This window comes from Acanthopagrus latus, chromosome 18 (assembly GCF_904848185.1).
Source record: "Acanthopagrus latus isolate v.2019 chromosome 18, fAcaLat1.1, whole genome shotgun sequence".
NCBI lineage: Eukaryota > Metazoa > Chordata > Actinopteri > Spariformes > Sparidae > Acanthopagrus > Acanthopagrus latus.
This window is the reverse complement of record NC_051056.1, coordinates 14,992,082-15,010,609: the sequence shown is the minus strand read 5'-3', so window position 1 is coordinate 15,010,609 and position 18,528 is coordinate 14,992,082. Positions and strand designations below refer to the sequence as shown.

The window sequence follows — 18,528 nt, the reverse complement described above, 5'->3', positions numbered from 1 at the left end:
CTTTCGACGGTGCAATATGTAAGACTTTCAGCTTGAATAATTCCAAAATGAACTAGAATGATCAACAGAATGTGAAGAATCTAGCGATCGTTAGCGAAATCTTGTGGACTTAGCATGCTAACAAGTTAGCCCCGGGCCTGAAAACCTCTTTCTCCCAGTAGTCCAAAGCTCCTTGAATAATGGTATAAACACCAGCACTCCCTCAGTAGTCCTGCTAGCTGCATGGCTAAGTGAGCTAACAAGCTAACGGCAGCCACAGTCAGAATAGAATACAGTTGGCAACAGTTACCAGTTAACTTGGTGATATGCTTCCCCCCTTTGTTGGAACTGTTCATTCAAAAGGTGGCCAAATCTTACATATTGCACCTCTAACATGTTACGTTGTGAATAGAAGTCTGATCTTCATTTATTCATTTTACGCATCATATTTATAAAGGACTAACAATCTCTGCACTGCAAAACAAGAACAAAGCTGTTTCTTTGGTTGCTGTTCAGTTGTTTCTTCTACATCAATCATCGACTGGTGATGACACTGACTTTTTGCCAGGACACACAGCTTTTTTCTTCTGTCTCTAAGTGTGGTATCAATCTTGGAGCCATCAGCTGCCCTTCTCAGACCTCCTTCAGGGTTCTTGCTTACAGTAAGAGGAACATTAAAAAGTCAAAAATGGAATTTGCTGGTGCCAGTTGTCTTTCAAGCCAGCGAAAAGAGAAGGCTGCATTTATCTACTGTGTCTGAACTCAAGCACTCATTGTTTCAGATAGAATAGAATAGAATAAAAACACGAGTGGCAAAGCTGCCACCGTTATTACAGACCGCGGCAGAACAGACATTTTGGCAGGAACAGCAGGTGTTTCGAATAACAATAAAAACGAGTGCATTCGTTTAAGGTGAGCCAGTTTTCAGGGTCGTCCGCATTGTGAACACCGGCTCACTACTGGCATGGCTTACTGGGACTCTTAAAGGAGGAGTTCACCCAAAAATAAAAGATTCTGTCATTACTACTCACCCTCATGCTGATGGAGAGTCAGTGGAAGTTATGTAGTCTGCCAAACGATTATGGAGCTTCACAGGCATGGTGTTGCAGCATTCTCCTAAACAGCTGTAGAGGATGGGGACTAGGGTTGATCGATTGGACGAATATATCGGTATATCGGCTAATTCGAGGAGTAGCAGAACTGACCAGAGCACAGAAATGCCGGCAGACTGGCTGGGGAACTGGGCTCTGTGTGCAAGTCGCCTGAGCAAGTTGGTGAGGAGTTGCTCAGGAGAAATTTGTGAATAGATTTAACGTATATGCAAGTTCAAAAACAGTTTGAAAAAAAGGTAACGTGCAACATTTCGTATCCATGTTTTTTTCCGGCACAAATCCCTGTGCGCCAAGGATGTAGCGCTTATTTGGTGAGAGCCGAGCATCTCTCAGTGTCAGCAGGATGGTGTATTCACAAATACATGAATATATCGGCTATTGGTGATTGATGGGCCAGTTGGTAAATGTTAACATAACAGATATTAACAACTCTAATGGGGTCTTGATTTAAGTCTCCAAAAGCCATGAGATTCTAAATTCGGTTTGAAAAGACATTTAGGCCCTTTATAAAGATGAAATCTTCACTGTAGCTGTCAAGCAAAAAGCTTCACCTGGCTCAACTTGACAATCACCGAATTTTCATTATTGCTTGGACTTATCCTTAAACAAAATTTGTATCACTCATGCTTTGTCCGCCATGGCAAGTCGCAATGTCTGCTGAGAACGCATATGTGCTGTGTGAGAATGAAAAATCTTGACAGACGTAGCAACAGTAACAAACAGAGACAGACAATTAATGTCACACACTCACACACCCACAAACATACAGGCACATTTTCCTCATTCATCGTTACTTGTATCGTTCTGCTCATTTATCAAATGACGTGATTTATTTGTTTTCTGTCAGATTTGTACAGTTTTCTTCTGTTCCAGTAAAAAGCAAAAAAACACACAGTTCACTTTAATGATGTTCACAACACACACACAGTCCCCATCTGTATGTGTAGGACATGGCTGCGCCGTGTGAATGTTATTGATGGCCTGGTGTCTTCAGTTAAGGTTATTGCATCAGTTCTCACCAGTTTACAGGAGCTGAGCCTGAGAAGTTCTTCGTTCAGACGGCCACCATCAATCATCCGCTCCCTGCCTCCACATTTTTCTGCACCCAAACAATGGCACACACACACACACACACACACACACACACACACACACACCTCTGCCCTTTAAACCCGCCCCGTGTTCATCTCATTCATCTGATACAGTACACAGATTCCCTTACGATAATGTCACTGACAGTATCCTGAGGGTGACTCCTCGTAGAAGCTGAATATTGATGGCGAGTGTTCATTGTGGCAGAAGAGCTACCTAAAAAAAAAACTAAAAAAGAAAAAGAAAAAGCCAAAAGCACGACAGAAAAAGTGACCCGTTCTCTTGGGGATGAACTCTGAGTGACTCCTCAAATTTGCATGTATAATTAAAAAGCTACTCGCATCCAAAACATTTCCATTTGAAGCTCCACTGTGGCAGTTAATGTGTGTTTTCCCCCAGCGTTGGGTGTATTGGTGTCAGCATTAGTGCCCCCCCCCTTCCTTCCTTCTAGTTTTTCCTTGCCTGGGGCCCGGCCGCGGGGCACGCCTTGTGCCGGGGTCACCATTAATAACAAATGCCACCTTCTGTCATGACCTACAGCATCATTAGACACACACGCAATACACACATACAGCACGCAAACAAATGGGTACACTCTGCGTCGTATACACGAGGGGGGAAACGCTCGCATGAGAGGGAGAGGAGTGAATAATGTGTGAGGTCATGCGTGAGCGCCTGAACAGACTCGGTCTGCTGTGCTTGGGCTATTAATTGGATGCAAGGCGCTGAATAAGTGACGCCCACTCTGCCGTTTGCTGTGCGACCGCCTAGTGTGTTTCGGCGACACACACACACACACACACACAGTGGATGTATTTGTCGTACAGTACAGCAGGCTCTTTATTTAGGCATTGGACCAGACTGCCTGCCTTTAGTGCCACTGGCCCGGAGTTTTTTTTTTGGTTTTTTTTTCATCTTACATCACATATTCACTCAAACGTCAGTCAAAGTGGTGTCCGGTGAGCCAATTTCATGTATAAATAAACCAGCTTTGGCACCACAGTACGCCCCCAACCGCTGTGTTCAAACTGCCCTGACCCTCGGTGTTGGGCTGACCTGCGACGCCCGTAGTTACTGAATGACAGCGGCGCAGGTAGAAGAGAGATGGAGCGTAGGCGAGGGAAAGGGGCTTGTGGCACAGTTCGGCGCAGACCGATTTTATTATTTGAAGATATTGTTAGGCCACGCTGGAGTTCCAGGGAACTAGGATAATATATCACAGTTGTTTGAATATTAGATCAAGGATCAAGTCAGAGCTCTCAGGGGAGCAATACTGAACGTAGAGGAAAGAAGAGGAGGAGAAGGAGGAGGAAGGGAGAGAATATAGTAAACAGCGTTACGTTTACAAATTGATGACTGATTGCAATTTTCATGACGCGTAAAAGGACATGAAGTGGAATCTGTAATGAGCACCATTATATATTCTGGCAGTCCTGAATTAGTTAACTTTACTCGCTGATCAACTATAAGGTGTTCTTAGTAGGTTTGATTAAGTTACAGTTAGTTGAGGGGCGAAGACAACAAATTCCCTTTTGTTTTTGATTGACGCTAATTCAAGTCAATCACCTGACAACAAGGTAAACACTGATGCTTCTACACCAGTGCGAGGTAGCAAGGCACTAAACTGTGGGTAGTGAAGAAGGTGTCTTGACGAAGAGGGTGAAGGAGAGCACGTTTTTTGAATACACTGATTTTTCAATATGAAATTATTTAGTATTTTAGGATAGTCATATATAGTTTTGGAGAAGAAATATTTATCTTCTCCATGACTGAATAAACAAGCTATTTCACAGAGGAAAAATCAGGTCCCTGGAACACTTTTTGAAGAAAGGTGGCAGGGTGGCAGGGTCCGCCACATATAAACGTAGAGCAGTATGAAATTGTGTTATTGGTTTGTTCATTTAGTTTCTCAATCAGTAAATGAAGATCTTTCTCTTTGAATTCAGATTTCTGCACCCAAAACAACATAGTGCAGCTATAAAGGTGCAATATGTAAGAATTGACCTCCCAACAGATAGGGGGCAGCATTTTACCAGAGTAATGTGAACCGTTGCTGCTGTCAGCTTTTGAGACCTGTAACCGTGCAGCTAGCAGGACTACTGCTCAGACAAAGGCTTTCAGACCCGGGGCTAGCTGGTTAGCATACTAACTCGAGTAGATATCTCCGCAACACAACGCAAATACAACTTTGACAAAACATCAAAAGTGTTATTTTCATTACATTCTGTCAATAACATTTGTTGATTTCTGAATGTATTCAACTCAAATTTAAACCTTTATATGTAAGACTAATTAGAATTGACAGTGTGCATTCAGCTCATTTGAATGTGTCTCCAGAGCTTTATTTGTAAATCACTAACTAGAGCATTTTTATTTACTTTTATTAGTCAGAGCATTTGTGGTAATGACTTGAAATCATCACTGAGAGGAGCATAGAAACAGCTATTTACTGTTTCGTCTCCCTCTGTCTCGTTAACTGTCCCTTCATGTTCCTGTCGTTTCCCTCCTGTCTGTGTTGGATCGCTTCAACGGCAGAGAGAAACTGAATTAAGTCCTATTTTACAACCACAGGAAGCGGCAGGCTAAGAATCTGAACTAAGTGACACGTTCTGTCTGTATCTCCATCATCTCCTCCGCTATGTCTCGGTACACTGGACAGTTTGCACCTACACACACACACACACAAACACACACTCATCCTGATTTAGCTATATTCCTTGAACCATAACACAGCACAGACACGATCATGCGCCAAAATATTAAGACACTAACACTTGGGATATTTAGACTCTATCTCTCTCTACGTCTCTTTTTTAAATCTGATTTAAAATGCATCCAAAATATGCAGACAGGCTTCTTTACGAGTCACTTCAGTGGGAAATAAAAGAAGGACAGAATGGATAACATCAAATATTACAAGAAAAAAAAATGTATTCACTGATTTTGATAGTGACAAAGACAAGGTGCCAGGTCCAATCAAATAGGTGCCAGTCCCAGCCTGGGAGGTCCCTGATCTTGTTCTGGCAGTGTCCACCACAACCATGAGCCCTGTCTGTTTCTGATTTCCAGTGAATTGTATATTATTTTGTGATTATAACATTAATTTCTTGCTTTTTTTTTCGGTTTCCAGCTCTGGTTGTTTCATGCCTTTATTTGTGGGTTACACATCATGCTCATGATAATGAGGTGGATTCATCAATTTTCAGGTGTTTGGAGGGTTTGTGCGTGGCTGACAGTATGTTTGGTCGGCCCAGCTCTGCAGTACATGTTAGTAATACCATTCATTAGTGGGGATGGAGGAGAGGGGAGGATATTATGTTCTAGAGAGTTATAATCTGTTGATGTTTTTCTCAGGTTTAAAAGGAGATAAGCTGCATTCACTGTTCATTGCTCAGTCCTGTTACTCTGCCTTCTCTCTGTCCTGCACAAGGTCAAGCGCTGTGCACTGTAGCGGGTTTGCTGCTGAGACAATGTCAAAACATCTCTCTCTCAGTTGTGCACACACAAAAAAGAAAAAAAAAAACACGCACAAGTGGGAGCTTTCGGTTTGTGTATCACGGGCGTTTTATTCTCCCTCTCTCCTCTGACCTTGTCTTCCAGATTGTCGAACAAGGCAAGAATGCAAAGAGCTACCACTACATCCTGGCCAACCTGGTAAGAACTCATCGTCGTACCTCTGCACTTTAGATTTCTCAGAAAATGTTTTTAGCGCGCCCGTCTGCATACTTTCGCTGAAGCTGCATCGCCATTAAACGTGCCTTTTAACAGGATTCCAGACTTTCGGTACTTTATTGCCAATTTAATAGACTCGCATGTGCCGAATAATTTAGCCTAAAACTACCAGGTTTTTATGTCTTTTATGTTCTTCTCATCCCCATTTTCCTCTTCAGCGACATCATATATTCAGCTGCTGCACTGTCGAGCCCGCAGACGTAACAGCACAGCACAGTAGTAGACTAACAGTGAACCTGTGACAGTCAGACAGAAACCTCTGCAGACTCACAGTGACAGGGAAAAGGTCAGGCAGCCAATGTGTGCGAGCTTATATCCATTAGCTCTCCTTGTCTGCTGCCATTTTCTTAGCACAAATGGTATGTAGGCCCCTACAGCACTGCTCAGACTCAACTAAATGCAACCAAATGAAAAGAAAATTGACATCAGCAGCAGCTGTAGTAATAACAGCATTAATATGCAGCTGCTGGCGTGAACAATCTCTCACTGCCGGACTTTTAGATTGGCTCAATCTCTCTTGTCTGGCCCGTTTGCCAGATTTAATTTAAAATGATAAGGCCTCGGACGTTAATAACAGCTGATTCGCAAAGTGGCCACAGTCATTTATAATGGCTCCGTTAAAAGGGTTTGCGCGAAAAAAAATTACTTTTTCTTTGTCCTTGCACCTTTTTTAGAAATGTCTCTAATTGACTTAATGCGCGTGTGTGTGTGTGTGTCCACTGCTGTGTGGTGTGTTTGTGTGAAAACAAAGCACAGTGCGACAGAGAAAAGTAAAAAAAAAAAAAAGAAAAAGAGTTTTGAGTTAATGCCCGAATGTGGTTAAAATATCTGTCGGAAATACCCCCCTCCGTGTCCAGCGCTCGCAACGGCTAGTTTCTATAGTAACCTCTTCAGCTCACTGCGCTGCATTAGCTCATACATGGAGCAGAAAAAAAACACAAACTCCTGTGCGCTCAGCCGAGAAATATGGACACCTGGCAACACGCGCAGGTACATTAGGGAGACGGTGGTGAGAGGAGGGGGCCGGGGGGACTCGGCGCCCTTTTTTTCTTTGCTCGCATTTGTCATCTGAAGCTCGAGCTCGCCCCTTCATTTTCTACCTGTCACCAGGCGGACCCTCCCCGAAAAAACCAGAGGGGGCCGCATAACAGTTCTGCACTTTACGCTAGTTAACGTCCATTTGTCTTCGCTGCGTTTGATACGAAGATCAGAGCGCGTAAACAGGCGAGAGTTTTGAAGCAGAGGAACGTGGCCGAGAGAGAGCCAACGCTTCAAACGACATGAAACGAACATCAGAGCGGAGAAGAAAGGGGAAAAGGATGGAGAGGTGTGTGTTGTCAGACAGATGCCTGGCGAGTGGGAGAGACGATCCGGGGAGGCACCTTTATTCCTCTCGTCAGTCAAAAGTTTGCTCTTAAATCTTTAGACAAATCGCAGACAAATCTGCTCCCCCTCCTCTCAAGCGCTGTCTCTACTCCCACCCATTCCCCACTCGTCTGCCTCTCCCTCTCCCCACGCTGACAGGCAGCCTGCAGAGAGACCGAATCTGCCTCTCCAGCTCTCTGAAAAACAGCCGGCGTCTCCACATAATAGTCAGGGGGGGAAAAAAATACAAGTAGGAGAGATACCATTACAGTAAATCGCTTCTGTCTCCATTCTACTCTGCCTGAGGCATCCCTTCAATTGTTCACAGTAGCCTATAAGGTTTTGATCCTGCCTTTGTTAACAGTGCAGCCTATGAGGACTCAGTCTATCAGAGATTAGCTCCGGCCTGCTCCAGCCATAAAATGCTTTTTTAAATTTTTTTTTTATTTCCTTTCTCACCATTTTTGCCCCTCAGGAAGAAGACAGAGATGAAGCCCTCTCAATGGAATAACCCCTCTAAGTAAAAAGGAGGATTTGTCGTTTTTATTATGCTATTAACCCTTACACTTTTGATGTTGGAAACGGGAGTTGGATGAATGTTCTGATGAATAACCCTCTAATGCCAGGCCACTGGTCCGCCACCGTTTAAGCTTATGACCATCTGAAATGGAGCAGTGCCTGCTCTGAAGCCTCGTAAATGGTTTCGGACCGGTTCAGCCTAAAATATGTTCCAGTGTAAAACATTCACAAGAATCACATCAAAAGGTGAAAATAATATCTGCTAACCAAACAGTTGTTAGTGTAGCGCTAATTTATACAGAATACAAAGTATGTATATATGTATATGTATGTATATGCGCGTGTATATATATATATATACACATACATACATACACAAAATACAACTGAGCAGATTTCTGCAGAACTTGGTTGGAGGATAGACGATCATTAATTTTTTGGTGCGGATCCGGATAGATGGAAGGATCCAGGAAGTGTTTTCCATTTTTACTTGAACAGTTCTCAGGGTATAATGAGTGCCATTCTGTTCAAAGTTATAACTTTAAAGCTGCAGTAATAAGAAATGGCTAACTGTTTACATTTTTACCTCCAACAGTTAGAGGCAGAGTTTTCCCAGGCTAACATCTAAATGATGCTAACTGTTTTCTGTTTGTACATTTTACTCTTAAGCTCAGTCAAGCGCTGGACCTATGGGTTCCATGCCCGAGGCTAGTTGGTTAGCATGATAATTTTAGTTAATTTTAGTCTCCTTGTGACACCATCTATAGACACACCTTTGGCATTATGTCAAAATATTTTAGAAACATCCTTTTTTACATTCTGATGATGATCATTGAATGGTTTAAACCAAAATTAGTACATATTGTACCTTTAAATAAAAGAATCTATGAAGACTAATGACCCCTCAGATCTGTCGTGTGTCCCTTACACTGATGAGTGGAGGGCCTGTCATTTGAGAGATAGCTATCATTGTCACGTATTACGTAATGTCCTTCACTGAAAAAAGTATACCTGAAGCTATGAAATGCAACGTTCTTCTTTAAGTGTAATCAGTGCAATTGTGTACTGCACTTGTAAATTAAATCTTAGTTTTATTTGCATGTACGTACTATCACCTTGAATGTCTCGGTTCACCTGTCTGCCTGCCCACTTCCTGCCTCAGGGTTTCCTGGACATCGATCTGACAGATCTGAGGAAAGGCGGGGCGAACATCACCGGCTTCCAGCTCGTCAACAACTCTGAGCCCAGCGTCAGCCGCGTCGTCCAGCAGTGGATGGAGTTCGACAACAAAGACTCCAAAGTGCCCAAGAGTGGACTCAAAGTACGACTCCTTCTCCCTTCTTCTTTCTTGATAAAAGAAGTCGTAAAGCAGCACAGGCTATGCCGCTAAAAAGATATGCAAAGCTAAGTCATGATTTTTTTTCCCAGAGAGAGAGTCATGATCGCCGATTCTCTATGAGAGGTTTTGGTTACCAGCCGAGGAAGTTGTTATTTCCCATGTCAGTGAGTTTGTTTGTGACCGGCGGCAGCTTATTGCAGAAAGTTATGAAAGGGCTTCTATTAAATCTGGTGGACCGATAACCCCTGAGCCTACCCGAGATTGGTGATTCAGATCTGGGGTCTCTGCTGTGAAATGATTATTGATTCTTTTGCCGTAACAACTGTCCAACCAGCTGAGACAGAGGATTGTTTGCAAATCTACACACGGTTTGTGTGAAAGTCAAAAGTAACAGAAACAGCGTCAGTGGGCGTAAAAAAGCAAAGCTGGGAGGATTTGAAGCTCCTTTTAAAATTCATAGATTTTCATCACAACATTATAACTGCCTCCGATTGACTTGTGTGCTCTCTCTTCGCAGTACACGGGCGCTCTGACGTACGACGGGGTGAAAGTCATGTCCACAGCCTTCCAGAACCTAAGGAGGCAGAGGATAGACATCTCTCGCAGGGGCAACGCCGGAGAGTGTCTCGCAAACCCACCAGCTCCCTGGGGACAGGGCATAGACATCCAGAGAGCTCTGCAGCAGGTCGGCGCTCATCGTACATCGGAACGTGCTAAGGCTAATGCGCTAAGGCTAATGCACACGTGCAGCCAGAGCCGCCAACCCGCACACACTCAGGCAAATTCTTGAGTGGCACATGGGCTAACAGCTCTTGAGTTAGGGCTGGCTGAACAGATTAGGTCTCATTCTGTCGTGTAAAGTTCACATTAAGTCGTAGGAGAGCTCTCCAGTATCAAATGTGACACGGTGGCTAGTAAACAAAACCTGCAGGCAATAACACGGCCGCCGTGATCGTCATGAAATATGACATGAGCAATTGAGTTTAGGAATGTAATATTTGGCTATGTAAATAGAAAAATGCTGGGCCCGCTGTGAGACTTCTCGATCCCGGCGAGACACGCAGACAGTCCTGCGAGTATATATGGAGCAAGGATGAGTGATTGATTATATTCAAATATGTATTCAAAAAAAAAAATACATACGTGACTAGACCTGCCAATTAAAAAAGCCAATTAAGAGTCAAGTATGTTATTTATTTACTCTGTGACATCATTTACATGAAGTATGGATGTATATTAAATGCACTATATTTGCGAGGGCATACATATAATTGTATGTGAGTGTGTGTGCGTGCATGCGTGTGTGTGTGTGTGTGTGTGTGTGTGCAGCCCGAGGCTCTGTCTGCAGAGTGGCTGTGCAGAGGCCTGCTCAGAGTCAATCTAGCCATCTGCCTGCGGGTAGACTCGAGATTGAAGCCGTGTTCGCTCAATTAACTCCATCACGCGGCCAAGACAAACACGCCGCACTGTACACATACACGAGCGCTGTCCGTCTGCCATTCACCGAGGCGACCCGGGCGCTTTTCACAAACGACTCCCCTATATGAGCCGTGCTTAACATGCGTCGCGTGTAAGCGTGACATGCAAATGCCCGCCGCCAGCGCAGACACGAAGAAAATGTTTGTCTGCGCGAATGACGTACTTCACCGAGAGCCGTTATTTACTCTTCCCTGTGAGTCGCTCACTCGATATCTGTGACACCGTTACAGGTCCGTATTGATGGATTGACTGGCCACATTCAGTTCAATGAGAAAGGCCGCCGGACCAACTACACCGTAAGCGTCATGGAACTGGCGCCCTCTGGGCCAAAGAAGGTAGGCCCGAGGCAGAAATCTAAGATGTTTACTCTTTCTGTTTGAGAAATGTGCTTGCAAGCTTTTTTACTGGACCAACACCGGGGCCCATTTTAGATCCAAGAAAAGTCCAGGCGCTCTGTGCTCTAAAGAGACAATTGAGGAGTAAAGTAGTTCTTCACTGACTGCAAATTAAGACTTACTCATCCATACACTGATGTGAAAGAGTAACCTTTCAGCGCAGCTCTCAAGTGATCACATGATTAATCGCAGAAATGATCCGAGCAGGACAGAAACTGATCGGAAACGGGGACCTGTACAACAATCTGCCTCGATTTTCATTATTTGAACGAAACAATCACAGTCAGGCTTTTCTGCAACAGCATGTGTGATTTGTCACATCTAAAAGAGGTTCATTGTATTCATGTGAACAACAGTGTAAACTTTTATAAGCAGCAACATCAAATCAAACTTGAGAGAGGATTTTTAAGCCACAAGAAATCTGAATCTTAGCTATTATTCTCATGTGTGTGAGTACAAGTAAAAGCGGATTTCTACCGCTTTAAAACTGAAACTGGTTTGTGACATATCCTCTTTGTCTCAGGTCGGCTACTGGAATGAGGATGAAAAGTACGTGACTACGGCCAGCTTCATGAGAGGCAGCAACGAGACTTACGGCCTGCAGAACAGGACTTACATAGTCACCACTATTTTGGTAAGTCTGTGTAAAGTAGAAAGGGTGGGGTGGGGGGAGAAAAGGAAGGGTAACATTTTTCATCTTTCTTTTATGATAGAGTTCCTAAAAGTTGAGACCCCTGAAAGAATTCAGCAGACATCTGTGATAATATCTCGCTCCCTTCCCAACTCCATTCTGCGAACTTCTGTCCGTCAGACGGAGGCCTGCCTCGAATCAGAAACGCTGCGTTTGGCAAGTGCAATACATGTAACGAGTTTTTGCCTTGGGGACGCCAGATTACAGGACCGCTGAGTTCTACTGTACGAATTTCCAAAATACGTATGAAAGATAGCACAAGGAGCGATGAGACACAAGGAATCGGATGTCTGAAGTGTTTGTTTTTCCACAAGATGACTGCCATTAAAAACTAACTTAGAGGAAGAAAAAAAAATAGTTAAAGTACCAGAAATGTATCTAAACGTATCATGGCTCTCTGGTGCTGGTTCCCCACCTCGTACAACCCCTTTTATTTATTTTTTTCAACTCTGCCCCCCTAAAATCCCGAGCCTGCCACTGATAGCAATAGTTATTAGGCACCACACAGCACTGGAAAACACCCATTTCTGAGGCTGTGTAGTGTCAGCGTGTCCTTCATTTCTCTGTACTTTAATGTTCTTTATTTGGCTCAGACGATACCATCGGGTGTTTGACGCGACTCGTCCAGGTTGTTGTGAGCGTCCTGGCCTACATAACACAGATAGAGCTCTGTAAAAGGCTTGGTGAACAAGCCGGCAAAGACCCAACCTGTCCAGCATACAATGGCAGCTAGGTTATCATGACATTCTCTTAAGAAATAAAGTGACTTGGCTGGTAATATCCAATTCATATACAGAAAAGGGTCATAAGGATGGAATTATATCTTCACTGGGTGTTTGGTGTGTCTGCATCTTTTTCAAAATGTAATATCAGAGAACACTGAGATGTCTGTAGACGCCTGCAGCCCAGCGCTGGTTCTTTTCGTGCTCCTGGTACATTTTTTTCACGTGGGAATTTCTTTTATCTGTGGGAATCTCTGCAGCTATGTAACTTTGTAGGACTTGTAGCAGATATAGCATTTCAATATGTGGATGAAATGAAAAAAAAAAATGAAACCCAGCTGAATTTAGAAATTCTGCTGCAGACTTCAGGTCCAGCAGGGCAATGTGTGTGTGTGTGTGTGTGTGTGTGTGCGTGTGTGTGTGTGTGTGTGTGTGTGCAGCTCTGCTTCACTGTGTGGGTTTAATAGGGTGAAAGATTTCATCTGTGTGCTTCCTCTTAAGAGAAATTCACTCCTCGCCAGATAAAGGCTTTGTGGAGGTGATGGAGCTGAGAGACAATGTGAAATAATGGGGGAAAAAAGCATTAGCAGCACCGAATCTGTGCGATCTTTTTAAAGAGGCAGGCTTTCTGTCGGGGACCTTGTAGCATCAGCAGGAAGCGGCTCAGTGCAACAATAAATGGTGACATTAACAATGTGACTCATCATGTAACACCGCATTGATGTCGCGTCATGCAGAGCATAAATACAGGCGGCCCTGGTTGGAAAAGCTTCACGTCAGAATGTTAGGTTTAATTAAGATATGGGGAATCTCTGATGATAAGTGTATTTCCCACTCGGGGGGATGAATTGCCTGAGAGGCAACAAAATGGGTCTAAAATGGCTGCAATGGTGAGTGTTCCTAAATAAACCCAGCAATAAAACTAATCAAACCAATTCTGCTAATTGTAAATGAGCTACGTAACCTAGTTTGCACAATTTGTTTACTCCCGATTTGACTCAGTCACAAAGGGGTAAGATAATGTTCGTTAATATAAATAAAAAATAAATAAATAAATAAAAACAAATTTAAGCTACGTACTACTACTTATTTGATGTAATAAACATTTTCTCGGGCTTCCCATTCTGCCAGCGTGCGTAAGCCGTGATTCAAGAAGTCCTGTGAGATTCTGGGAATGTGGCAACATGAAAAATGAATTGATGAGAAAGAAAAATCCACGTATTGAGTTAACCACAAGAGCTAAGCACCACATTGCAATACAACATTAAAATCTAGATAGCAAACTGAAAAGTGAAAACTGTTTTAAAGTTCTAAAATTGTTTAAAGAAGAATCAAGAATATAATACGAATTTAAATAAACTGCATTCTAAAATGTACTAAAAGTATAAACAGTATGTGAGGAAATATCAGTTTTGACAACAGACAGCAGGGGACTAAAGGGATAGCAGCTGAAGTTAGCATGTTAGCATAAATAAACAAATGCTTGAGAATGTTGCATTATTGCAAGTAACCTTAAAGGGACACTTTGTAGTTTTGGAGGAGAAATTCAAACTGAGAATTTTGATATTTACAATATTAATGAGGTTGTAATACAAAGTGTAAAATATATTTTTTGTCCATAACTGAGCAAGGTCCCAGAACACTGAAGCTAAACAAGTATACATATAAACAAAGTAAAACAGTAAAACAGTATGAGATTGCGTCGTCCTTTAAGGTCAGTTTGTTTATTCAGTTTATTCAGTCTTGAAAACAAAGAGAGTTTGTTTATTTAGTTTGATAAAACAACTTTGTCTTCTGATTAAAATGTTTTTTCCCCCAGAAGACATACTGCACATTTAAGATTGAGAATTAGATTGTATAAAACCTTGTGCAACAATATCTACTTTTAAAAGCATATATATAACTATTTATGTAATAATAAAAAAAATAATAACACATTTGTCCAACGACAGGTGGTGTTGATGGCGGGATGCTTTACAGGACTCGGAGGTTCATCCGACAGAAAAGTGGGGGCTTACCATCCAAAACTCAACATGTAATCTAATGACATCTAATTTAAAAATACATGTGAAAATCCTCATTTAAACCCGAAGGTTGCAGTCTCCCAAGAGTGCGGACCTAAATAACTCTCTCTGACATAATCTCCTATCAGTGTCCCCTTTTCCAGGAAGATAAATTGGTTCTCTGTCTTGGAACCTAAGAGAAGAGATAAGGTGTGAACAGTCACTGGGCTGTGGGGCAGCGGCAGAGTTTTTACACCTTATAACTTCTGTGCTCAGTGAGTCGTTGCCTGAGGGAGTGTGTTGTTTGGCTCGACGTGAAGGTAACACTTCTTGCTTTCCCACAATCCCCGCTGTCCCAGCCTGCGCATGCAGACCACGCCTGGGTTTAGCAGGAGATCCAGAGGGGTGAAGCAGAACATGTTTAATGGAGCACTCGAGCTCGGTGCCTTCACGATCGGGGCTTTGCGCTAAAGCCAGGCCGTGACTGGAATGTTTTTCGGTTTTAGTTCTGCCTATGCTGGGGTTTAATGGCGTACTCGCTGTGTGCAAGTATTGAAATAAGTGCCATTATTTTGATATGCTTTCATGCCGGAGCAAGTTATGCAATTTGTGAAAAAAAAATTCCCTCGAGGTCTGGTAAACTGGTCTCATCAAAGGAATAAAATAGAATATATATATTTTTTTTACAATTTCACAAATACTAATCCTTATCAAACATATTATGTATTTTTTTGTTTTATTCAGTATAATATTGTGAGTTTTAATGTGCTTCAAATGAATTCTTTCCTGTGTGTGCGTGTGTCTGTATTATATAAAACTTAGCTGAGTGACAGCAGATCTCAGCAGAACTATTGGAGGTCAATGAGACCGAGTCCTGCAGGACCTTGTGTATGCCGTGCCATGTCTCTGTGTGCATGTGCGCCTGTGTTCAACTGTGACCGCGTCTGCGCGTGTGTGTCTGTGACCGCCCGAGCGCCGCACGCCAGACCTTTCTCGCCGGCGTCTCCCTTGGGTGCCGTTTCCCTACCAACCCTGCCTCGGGTTTCCGTGTGTAACAATGATTACCTTCACCTCAACCATAAAGAGCAGGAGAACCCAGCTAACTGTAACACATAGAGGAACCCCCCCCTCGCCTCTAGACCCTGATGAAATATGATGGCAGGATTTGCTCAGCTCAGCACAGCCTTAGCTAAAAGCAGGCACACATAACAACTTGTGGGAATTGAGGCCCCTCCGTGTGCTGGTGGACAATCCAGAACGAGTTGACTGGAATTCTCTATGAAATACAATTTTCTGAGAGTAAACCGGGGCCCCAGGTGTCCTGTCAGCTGTGATTTCTCAGGACACCCAATCAGTGTGAGATGTACAAACGTTGGTATGATATAACAAGAAGAGCAGCCCGGCCCGGAGCAGAGGTCAGCAGTGTCTCTGTCGCCGTCTGTCGAGCGCACGCACACACACACACACACACACACACACACACACACACACACACACACACACACACACACACACACATGCTCGGCTGTAATGACGTTATCAACTCACCTTTTCAATGCAGCGATTCTGTTGTAATTATCATACCGCCACACCTTTGGTGTCCGGATTACACACCACACATTCGAGGAACAAAGCCCATTTAGTACCTTGTAATATCCCACAATTAACTTTTCTTTTTCTTTCTTTTCTTTTCTTGGCCTGAGTCATGAACAAGTTGTAAAGAGACATGTGATGAATTGCCTCAAGCATAAAAATGCATCCGTAACTTCCCTTCCAAAATGTTTAAATAGTAATAAAATATTAACTACATCCTAAAGCTTCATTATCAGTCATAATGCTGTCTTTGACATAATTAGCTTAACAAATTGCCCTGCTGTCAAAGGTGTGCTGCTTACAGTCCCAGAGAGCCTGCATCAACAAGTGACGGTTATCACTGTGCATTTTGCCTTAACAGCAGTTACATCAGAAGTGTGTTCGGAAACTGGTCAGTGACTTCCTGTTTGCCTCGTGTAACTGAAATAAAATTGACTCACTGTTGTCCTCCATCCAATAGGAGTCTCCATATGTGATGCTGAAGAAGAACCACGAGCAGCTCACGGGGAATGATAAGTACGAGGGCTACATTGTCGAGCTGGCTGCGGAGATTGCCAAACATGTGGGCTACCAGTACAAACTGAAGGTCGTTTCAGACGGAAAATATGGAGCCAGAGATCCGGAAACCAAGATGTGGAATGGCATGGTGGGAGAACTGGTGTATGGGGTGAGCAGGCAGAGTTGTTTTTTGTTGGATTATTGCACATTTAAAAATGGATACACGGTGCAGATTCAAAAGAGCCGGGACACTGTTTGAAACATAAACGAAGCAGAATGTGATCACTGAATTATTCTTTTTGTGATGCAGGCTAAATTGAAAACTCTGTGAAGACAATACTGTATGCGAAACCCAATCAACCAGCATTAAGTCTTCGTTTTAGTTTCCTGTCTCGATCTTTTATTGCATTTAAAGTGAATTTGTTCAGAGTCGCAAATGTGCTGACGTCCCTCCTCTCCTCACTGGTAGCGTCAAAGAAGTCCAGATTCAATCCGGGGACACTGAGATTTTCCTGCAGGAATGTCCCTTTGTTGCTGCTGCAGCCAAACATGTATTGTATATCGTGAGAATGCTTGAAAAGATGCTGCAATCACAACACAAGGGTTGTGTCAGAAATCACTCACCCATTCACTACTTCCTGCTCGCTACGGAGTTCTATATAAAGGACTATGTAGTGAGTTCATCTCTCAACTAAAAAAAGACTTTTGACACCACTCCGGTCATTTCTTTTGTCTCTCCAGCACAAAGCATAATGCTTGGGTAGTGACCTTCGGTTGTATACTACTTTTTACAATTCACTGTGGAATAATTTGAGTCAGTTATATTGGCTATAATAACTCCTACTTTACATTGGCATACTCACTCTATTTCGGACACAACCTGTATGTCTACAGCCATGCTAAATGCTCTATGAGGATGTACTGAGGCAGATCGCAGCTGACAGGCAGAGGAGAGACAAGGTCAGTTGTCTCGGGCCCAAAAGGGCTGTCTATCCCTTAGAATAATCCGTCCAGGAGGCCTTTGGAGAACATCTTTTCCTGGGAACGGGCAAGACTTTGTTGCAGTACTACTTAGTTAAATGCTAATGTCAGCATGCTAACATGCTCACAATGACAATCCTAACATTTCTTTCTCCATTTTCTGTTTACCGTGGTCACCCATCTGTTTGGAATGTTAGCATACTGCCATTTGCTAATTAGCACTATATGGCTGAAGTCATATCAGAGTTTCCAGGTACACCGTTGTATGAAGATCTCATACTTTTGCAACCCTAAACCAAGCATGGCTGAGGCTCTCTGACTGAAAGACACCGCCTTACTTGACATTACATTACCATTCATGGAGCCAGAGGGCCAGTAAGGCAAAAACATTTAGTACTTATTACTTACTTGAATCTTTGCTGTAGGTGTTTTGATAATTTTCTGATCCTATTCAGACAGTGTCGACCTTAAAAGACTCACCGACTGATGATGTTGAGTACTTGTGTTGTGTACATGGTCGGCTGCTCTGTGTCCCTCCAACAGAAAGCAGATGTGGCTGTGGCTCCTCTGACCATCACCCTGGTCCGTGAGGAAGTGATCGACTTCTCCAAGCCCTTCATGTCCCTGGGTATCTCCATCATGATCAAGAAACCCACCAAATCTAAACCTGGCGTGTTTTCCTTCCTGGACCCGCTGGCTTACGAGATCTGGATGTGCATCGTGTTTGCCTACATTGGCGTGAGCGTCGTCCTGTTCCTCGTCAGTCGGTTCAGCCCGTACGAGTGGCACGCCGAGGACTACGAGGAGGGAGGCGAGCCGCAGTCTCCGACCCAGGCGACGGCTTCCAATGGGGTGCAGCAGGGCCAGACGCCGGCGCAGCAGAACCCCAACCAGCAGAGTCCTGAGCAGACCAACGAGTTCGGCATCTTCAACTCCCTTTGGTTCTCGTTGGGGGCCTTCATGCAGCAGGGCTGTGATATTTCACCACGGTAAGAGACAAACAGGCCTCAAATTTTGAAGCGTCCACG

General features: G+C 43.5%; 1 protein-coding gene across 5 annotated transcripts in view; it reads left to right on the top strand.

Moving 5' to 3' along the window:
• The window catches only part of gria1a (glutamate receptor, ionotropic, AMPA 1a), a 77,882-nt gene that overhangs the window by 26,784 nt on the left and 32,570 nt on the right, over positions 1-18,528 (top strand). For all 5 annotated transcript variants that reach the window (XR_005071077.1, XM_037076769.1, XM_037076766.1 and 2 more), the window contains exons 5-11: positions 5,784-5,837; positions 8,962-9,120; positions 9,656-9,823; positions 10,848-10,952; positions 11,536-11,646; positions 16,482-16,688; positions 18,044-18,489. Coding sequence is in view for 4 of the 5 variants with exons in the window: in XM_037076769.1 (XP_036932664.1) it covers positions 5,784-5,837; positions 8,962-9,120; positions 9,656-9,823; positions 10,848-10,952; positions 11,536-11,646; positions 16,482-16,688; positions 18,044-18,489 (1,250 nt within the window). In the remaining variant the exon portion in view is untranslated. The remainder of the gene's footprint in view (positions 1-5,783; positions 5,838-8,961; positions 9,121-9,655; positions 9,824-10,847; positions 10,953-11,535; positions 11,647-16,481; positions 16,689-18,043; positions 18,490-18,528) is intronic.